This window comes from Rhincodon typus, unplaced genomic scaffold (genome assembly GCF_021869965.1).
Source record: "Rhincodon typus isolate 14 unplaced genomic scaffold, sRhiTyp1.1 hic_rhity00003253, whole genome shotgun sequence".
Taxonomy (NCBI): domain Eukaryota; kingdom Metazoa; phylum Chordata; class Chondrichthyes; order Orectolobiformes; family Rhincodontidae; genus Rhincodon; species Rhincodon typus.
Genome location: NW_025968891.1, coordinates 6,662 through 15,422, shown reverse-complemented (window position 1 = coordinate 15,422; position 8,761 = coordinate 6,662). Strand labels below are relative to the sequence as shown.

Genomic DNA, 8,761 nt, shown 5'->3' with positions numbered 1-8,761 from the left:
ATGGGACAATTTAGCACGGCCAATCCACCCTAACCTGCACATCCCTGTGCACTATGGGATAATTTAGCACGGGGTCTGGTGGGCAGCAGGCACTGGGTCAAACCAGACATGAGAGTCAGACTGAGCAACCAGGGGATGGGGAGGTGCAAACCTGCAAACAAGGAGCAAACATCCGAACAGGAGGAGAGAAAGATACTCACCTTGTTGAACTCGACGGGGCTGAAGATGTCTATCCTCTCAGAGAAGAGCTTCTGGATGTTACTCAGGAGGTTGGTGTCCATAGGAGCACTGCAGTGGCAGAGAGTTAACAGGAGCTGAACGGGTTTGTCATAAACCAGATGTAAAAACCGCACAGTGAGGCGAGGGCAGGGACCGTGACAGAGTTCAGCAGTCTGATATCCGTGTTACTGACCACAGCAGAACCCCCAAAGTATATCGAGACAGCCCAAACCCTCACTTTCATGTTTTTTCCAAAGGCAAGAGTGGTACACTGTGTTCCAGCTATGATTCGATCCAGCCACAACTCAAAACACACTTTATTCTTACTACACAGTTAAAATACAAAAAAAGATGATGTGGCATAACTTTGCTCTACTGAAACACTCAATAATATATTACTTAACGACTAATTATTCAACTGCTCCAATATAGGCAGCATCCATAAACACACACTTTGGCAAATGCAATTCAGCATTCAATTCTGGTCTCCCTGATAGAGGACAAATGTTGTGAGACTTGAAAGGGTTCAGAAAAGATTTGCAAGGATGTTGCCGGGGTTGGAGGGTTTGAGCTACAGGGAGAGGCTGAATCGGCTGGGACTATTTTCCCTGGAGCGTCAGAGGCTGAGGGGTGACCTTATAGAGGTTTATAAAATCATGAGGGGCATGGATAGAGTGAATAGACAAGGTCTTTTTCCCAGGGTAGGGGGAGTCCAAAACTAGAGGGGCATAGGTTTAAGGTGAGAGAAGGGAAAGATCTAAACGGGATCTGAGGGGCAACTTTTTCACACAGAGGGTGGTGCGTGTATGGAATGAGCTGCCAGAGGAAGTAGTGGAGGCTTGTACAATTATAACATTTAAAAGACATCTGGATGGGTACATGAATAGGAAGGGTTTAGAGCTGGCAAATAGGACTAGATTAATTTAGGATATCTGGTCAGTGTGCATGAGTTGGACCAAAGGATCTATTTCTGTGCTGTAAAACTCCATGACACTGTAAAACTGTTTTTATTCTCATGTGCCGTCCCTCCCCAGTCCAGTAGACACTAAACACCAAAAGAAAAATAAAACAATCCGCCCCTTTAACTTTCTAAGGGGAAAGCCTTATGTTTAAGACTTCACTCTAGCAGCAAAAAACTGAAGTTCAAGCTCTAGCTGCCAGCAAAACCCAGAAATTTAACTGAAAGCAAAACCGAGGTCCTTTTGGGTCGTTGGGAGACTGAGCCCACCCACTCATGACTCTTTTGTCTTACTTTGAAAAAAAGCCCCAGGGAGAACTCAAAGCTGTTCCCCAACTGCCTGTGTGAAGCAGACACTGTGAAGAGAACCAGGACCGAAGACATCGTTTAAAGACACAGAACAGAGACATAAGTCAGCTCGCTCTCACTCTTGCGCCCCCCTCCACAACCCGACAGTTACCTGGGGGTGTAGCTCGGGGCATAGCGTGCTTGCTGACGGGAGCTGCTATACACGGAGAAGGTTCTCTTGCTGGAGTCGCTGCTGTGTGCCTTCCTCACTCCTTCCTCGTACAACAAACCGACCTTAACAGCAGAAAGAAGCAAAGGAGAACGTTGACACTCCAGGTCAAACGCTGCATTCCTGCCTCCCCACACACTTATCCACCCACCCACTAATCTTGACTCCACCAATATACAGGGATGTCCTTGATACTCATGCTCCAAGGAAAACATTCAAACTATAATCCTAAACTAAACAATTACATGGGAATACCACCACCTACAAGCTCCCTCCGAGCCACTCCCCATCCCGACTTGGAAATATATCGGCCGTTCCTTCAGTGTCGCTGGGTCAGAATCCTGGAATTCTCTCCCTCAGGGCATTTTGGGTCTACCCACAGCACACAGACTGCAGTGGTTCAAGAAGGCAGCTCACCATCACCTTCTCAAGTGGTTACTAGGGACGGGGCAATAAATGCTGGGCCCAGCCAGTGACATCCACATCACACAAATGACTAAACAAAAGAAAAGGGCCAAGGAGTGGCAGATGGAGTTTAATTTGGATAAATGTGAGCTATTGCATTTTAGTAAAACACATAAGGGCAGGACATATACTATTAATGGTAGGGCCTTGGGTAGTGGTGTAGGACAGAGTGACCTGGGGTTTCAGGTACATAATTCTTTGAAGTTTGCGTCACAGGTAGACAGGGCGGTTAAGAAGGTGTTTAGCACGCTTGCCTTCATTGCTCAATCCTTTGAGTATAAGAGTTAGGACGTCATGTTGAGGTTGTGCAGCATATTGGTGAGGCCTATTCTGGAGTATTGTGTCCAGTTCTGGTCACCCAGTTATAGGAAGGATATTATTAAATTGAAGAGGCTTCAGAAGAGATTTTCCAGGATGTTGCTGGGAATGGAGGGTTTGAATTATAAGGAGAGACTGGATAGGCTGGGACTTCTTTCACTGGAGCATAGGAGGTTGAGATGTCTCCTTATATAGAGGTTTATAAAATCATGAGGGGTATAGATAAGGTGAATGGGAAGTGTCTTTTCCATGGGGTGGGGGATTTCAAAACTGGGGGGCATCTTTTTTAAGGCGAGCGGAGAAAGATTTAAAAAGACACGAGGGGCAAATTATTACACACAGAGGGCGGTTCGTGTGTGGAATGAACTTTCGGAGGAAGTGGTGGATGTGAATATAATTACGATGTTTAAAAGGCATTTGGATAAGGACATGAATCGGGAAAGGTTTGGAGGGACATGGGCCAGGAGCAGGCAGGTGGGAGTAGTTTAGTTTGGGATTATGGTCGGCACAGACTGGTTGGGCCGAAGAGTCCGTTTCCGTGACTGTAGGACAGTAAGTCCCTACACCAATGCAGGTGTCGCTGCACTTCCTGCTGAATCTGAGTAGGGAGACAGTTCTGCAACCTCCTGGTACTTGATTCAAGGGTCCACTGATCTTTGATAACTGAGTGCTTTGAAGTGATTTGGAGAAAGGAGGGTGAAGGGCTGGGGTCGGGGGGTGTGTGTGTGTGTGTGTGTGTGTGTGTGTGTGTGTGTGTGTGTGTGTGGGGGTGGGGGGGGGGGGGTGTGTGTGTGTGTGTGTGTGTGTGTGTGTGCACATCAGCGGAGTTCAATCCTTTTCGAGCTGAAGTTTACATGCCTCCAGCTGGGCACTGGCAGGCAGGGGCAGAGGTAAAGTCACCGTTGACCCAGAGGTCCATAGGCCTGCCCTCTCTCAGAGGGAGAGAGAGAAAAAGGGAGAGAGGGAGAGATGACTGGTAGTGGGTTTAACCCGAGGGTCAGAACGCCACAGACGAAGGGGAGAAGTCAGGAAGGTGGGGCTTTTAGGGTAACCTCAGCCTGAGTGGGAACTGAACCCATGCTGCTGGCATCGCAGCTGTCCAGCCAACTGAGCTAACTGATGCCCCCCCCCCACCAGGAGCAGGAACCCTGCATGCTCTCCCACACGCCCTTCTAAAACCCAGTTGCCACCATCCCGGCATCAGAAGCAGAAACACCAACTAATTTTCCCCTCCATCTAAACAGGACTCCCGTCGCTAACACCCTCCGCCCTCAGGCCGGCCGGGAACAGGCACCCCACCCCCGTCCCCCAAACCCCTGACCTGCACGTCAATGGAGGTTATGTCCTCCACCACCCTCTTCATCACGGCTCGCACGTTGCGGGGCTCGATGGTGTTGAGCCAGTCACGGGTCTCCACGCTCTTCCGCAGCATCTGCGACACATTCAGGCCCTGCACCTTCACGTAGTGATTCAGCAGTTTCTGTGCGGCCTCCCGCGCATCGGCACACAGCACGGTCACCAACGTGACGGGGGAATGGTCCTGGTGAGGGAATCACATAACGGCAAACCCGTCAGCCCTGCATCACCTGGGCCGCGCGAGGTGCAGACGCGGGACACAGCTTTTGCAGCTCATCCTTCCATTGGAACCCAAAGTCCTCCTCTTAGACCATAAGGCACAGGAGCAGAAATTAGGCCATTCGGCCCATCGGGTCTGCTCCGCCATTCAATCATGGCTGATAAGTTGCTCAACCCCGTTCTCCCCGTAACCCTTGATAACCTATCTCAGTCTAGGCCTGAAACGTCAGCCTTCCTGCTCCTATGATGCTGCTTGGCCTGCTGTGTTCATCCAGCTCTACACCTTGTTATCTCAGATTCTCCAGCATCTGCAGTTCCTACTATCTCAGTCTTAAATGTACTCAATGATGTTAATAACAGAAGCAGCAGTGCTTTGGACAGACCACAGGACGTAGAGCGGATACAAAGGCATAATCCCTGGGAATGAGGATGTTGTTACATGAGGAGACTTTGAGCTCACTATATTCCCGGAAGTTTCAAAGAATAACTGATCACTGTGGTGGCAAAAGGTTGGCTGTTACTGACTTGAATCTCTTAAGTGTCCATATCTGACATTTAAAAGACATTTGGACAACGACATGGACAGGGAAGGTTTAGGGGGATATGGACAAAACGGGGCTCGTTCAGTTCAGGAAACCTGGTCAGCATGGACAGGTTGGGCCGAAGGGCTTGTTTCCGTGCTGTATACCTCTGAGATTCTATGGTTGACGGCACAACGTAAAAAAATAGGGTGTAAAGTATCACAAATGTGTTCACTGGTTAATGAAGACGCATATCTGCTGGGACGAAAGACACACCAACACCAGCATCCTTGACCAGGCCCGACGTCCCCAGCATCGAGGCACTGAACCCCCTCCTATCGGCTGTGATGGGCTGGGCACATCGCCCACACGACCGACACGAGACTCCCCGAGCAGCTGCTCTACTCCCAGCTCCGAAACGCCAGGCAAGCCCCAGGTGGGCAGAGGAAGCGCTTCAGGGATACCCACAAGGCCTCACTGGGGAAGTGCGGCATTCCCACAGACACCCGGGAATCGCTGGGCCAAAGTGGAGGAGGAGCATCCGGGAAGGTGTGGAAATTGCCGTCGGGAAAAAGCGGAAGACGGGCGAAAACACGCCAACGCTCTGCTTCCCCGTTCCCACAACCACCTTCTGCCCCCAAGTGTAACAGAGCCTGTGGTAGCAGCATCGGTCTGTACAGCCACCTATGGACTCACCCTGAGAGGGGAAACTGAGTCATCCTCATCTATGAGGGGCCGCCAATAAATGAATGAGCATTACTTGCAAATTAAATAGCATTCGGTGTATTTTGAATTGTCTGTTTGTTACAGTAAGAGTCTTATAGAGTGAAATCTTGTGAAAATCTTTCCTGGGAAAAATTCATATCTCTTTTTGAAAAAAAGAATTATTGGCATTGTCTTGTTGATAGATGTGTAAGGGTTCAGAAACTGTTTGGGAAAAAGAAAATGCTAAGCTTTCTCTTAATTTTTAAAATGACTTCGCTGAACTAAAACATAGCCAGAAGTCATATGACACCAGGTTATAGTTCAACAGGTTAACGTGAAATCGAAAGCTTTCGGAGCGCTGCTCCTTCATTGGGTGTTGTGTGACCTTCTGACTTTGTCCAACCCGGTCTAACACTGACATTTCCACATCAGTACTAAAATATGGCATATCTGAATACAAACTGTCCACAATTTTTGGCAAGATCCAATCAGCAATTGCCAGGACACAGCTCAGACATCTTGGAATTTCACACCGTTGCGTTGTGTCGAAATTGCAGACAAGACACATAACCAAACTGTAGACAGTACCAGCCCTCCAGCGGGGGCTGGTAACAAAGGTAGCTCATGAAACTCATCAAGTCTGCAAAGGGACTGACAGCCCACAATCTATCTCATACAAGGAACACAGTCTTTTTTTTTTTAAATAGGGCATTGAAGCTAACTTTTAGAAGTCTGAATTCTTCCATTTATCTCCTCAGGCAAAAAATGAACACTTGGTCAGAGAAAGGATTCTTGGAGAAGTCAGTTTCAATTTGACAAAGGCTTCCACATCACATGACAAATTCCCACAAAGTCTAATTGTAATTTCAGGACCCTGCCTTTTAACCATTCCAGTGAGTTGAGTCTACAAGACTAAAAAAACAGAACAGACTAATGACTAGGCCCAAGTTCAAGTAAAGCTTCTCGAAATCTAGTTCTGAAAGAAATTTCATATTCATCCAGAAGTGGACCAAGTGTCTAAATGTCACAGTGACTCAGTGGTTAGCACTGCTGCCTCACGGCGCCAGGGACCCGTGTTCAATTCCAGTCTCAGGCAACTGTCTGTGTGGAGTTTGCACATTCTCCCTGTGTCTGCATGGGTTTCCTCCGGGTGCTCCAGTTTCCTCCCACAGTCCAAAGATTAGGGTTAGGGTGCATTGGCCATGCTAAATTGCCCCATAGTGCCCAGGGATGTGCAGGTTACGGTGGATTGGCCGTGCTAAATTGCCCCGTAGTGTCCAGGGATGTGCAGGTTAGATGGATGGAAAATGCAGGGTTACAGGGATGGGGTGGGTCTGGGTGGAGTCCCCTTCAGAGGGTCGGTGTGGACTTGTTGAGCTGAATGGCCTGTTTCCATGATTCTATGATTCTATGTCAATGCCACGTTGCAGTGTCTTTATCAATATTGAAATTAATTGTCCAACTCCTCCCTCAGCTGGTTGCACCGTCCTGAATCAGATTGTACAGAAAAGAACCCTCACTGGAAGCTAACTCTCCAGAATCTCAAAAACTCATGGGAATTAGTATCCATATCTTTGGAGTTTTAAGTTATTCTTAACTCTTTCCCCCTTTTCCGTTCCTTGTATACTTGCACATGAGAGTGTGTTGCGACAGTCATCCTCCTGGGTGCGAATGCATGAACAATCCATGCTTCCGATTTAAGTCGGAAGAGAATTTGTTGCAGATCGCTGTAACATTGGACTTCACACAAAGGGCTTGGGAGAAACAAGCTAGAGTCTGTTTCAAACGGAGAGAAAAAATTTGAAACACCTCTGCTCACAGACTGAAGACAAAAGTAAAAGGTTAATCTCTTTCCTCTGTCCATAACAGTGCCGCAGATCACAAAAAAAAGCCATCTCACTCTCTTAATCAGGGCTGCATACGCTACACACCAAGGCCACATGAAACAGGAACAAGTGTAGGCCTCCTCGAGCCTGTTCTGTCATGCAATAGCATCATGGCCGATCAGCCATTCCTCAGGTCCACTTTCCTGCCCTTTCCCCGTGACTGATCAAGGATCTCTGAGGAAGAGTCACCGGACCCGAAACGTTAACTCTGATTTTTATCTTCACAGATGCGGTCATACCTGCTGAGCTTTTCCAGTAGCTTCGGTTTTTGTTCCCGATTTACAGCACCCACGGTTCTTTCGGTTTTTATTTGGGAATTTCTCTGTCTCAGCCTTAAATACACACGCTGACTCTGCCCCACCACAGCTCTCAGTGGGGAAGTGTTCCAACCCTCAGAGAGGAAATTCCTCCTCATCTCAGTCTTAAATCAGCGCCCTTTATTCTGAGTTTGTGCCCTCTGGTCCCAGACTCTCCCATAGAGAGAGGGCGGAACATCCTCTCAGCATTTACCCTGTCAATCCCCTTAAGGATCCTGTATGCTTCAGTGGGTTCACCTTTCGTCCCTCTAAACACAGTGGGTAGAGTCCCAACCTGTTTAACCTTTGTTCATAAAACAATCCCTCCATATCAGGGATCATCCTGGTGAACCTTCTCTGAACTGTCTCCAATGAAATGAGATCTTTCTTTAAATAAGGGGAACCAAAACTGTTCACGGTGCTCCAGACGTGGTCTCACCAGCACCTTGTACAGCTGCAGTATGATTTCCCTAATCTTATACTCCAACCCCCTTGATATAAGGGCCAACATTCTATGACCCTTCCTGATTACCTGCTGCCCCTGTGTGCCAGCTCTCTGTGTTTTGTGCACAAGTAATCCCCAATTCCCTTGGTGTTGTAGCTCTCTGCAGTTTCTCTCCATTTAAATAATACTCTGTTCTTTTGTTATCCATTAACAATGCGTTTGCTCACTCAGAGCCTCACGGTCGAATCTTGCTTTCTTAAAATATCTTGCTGCAGCCCCCACCCCAGCCGATGCTTATGGGAAGCCGAGGACGGTCCCCACTGCCCATGCTGGGAGTGAACCTGTTGCTGAGCCCACGGCCCGGTCACTCACCTGCCCCAGGAACTGCTCGTCTGTCAGGGTCAGGATGTAGCTGATGGTGGACGTCTCATAATCCAGGCAGAGGCGGGACAGCAGCAGGAGGAGACCCGGGGGCGTGGCCCCCTTCTCACCCGCCGTCTCGCAGAACTGACGGGCCGTGTGGCACATGTACTTGATGAAGTTGACGATGAGGCCCTCGCGGACGCCCTGGCTGCAGAACTCCCCCTGTCGAGGCAGACAGGCCGGTCAGCAAACAGCAAACAACCCTCCAACCTACCTCGTAAATAAAACAAACACAGGATCTGCACTCACCCCACAGCTGCTTCAAACAACACAGAACAGTACAGGAACAGGCCTTTTGGCCCACCAGGCCTGTACTGACACACGTGCCTTTCTAAACTAAAAACCTTTTGCCTTTACACATCCATCTATTCCCTGCCTATTCATGCACCTGTCCACATGCCCCTTAAATGTTTCTACTGTATCCCTCTATTCC

At 48.6% G+C, this 8,761-nt stretch overlaps 1 protein-coding gene across 1 annotated transcript in view; it reads right to left on the bottom strand.

The window, feature by feature from the left end:
* vps51 (VPS51 subunit of GARP complex) overlaps window positions 1-8,761 on the bottom strand; it is a 15,456-nt gene that overhangs the window by 1,100 nt on the left and 5,595 nt on the right. The window contains exons 5-8 of the mRNA XM_048593606.1: window positions 8,278-8,490; window positions 3,799-4,017; window positions 1,638-1,759; window positions 201-288 (exon numbers count right to left, since the gene is read on the bottom strand). Of these exons, the coding sequence (XP_048449563.1) occupies window positions 201-288; window positions 1,638-1,759; window positions 3,799-4,017; window positions 8,278-8,490 (642 nt within the window). The remainder of the gene's footprint in view (window positions 1-200; window positions 289-1,637; window positions 1,760-3,798; window positions 4,018-8,277; window positions 8,491-8,761) is intronic.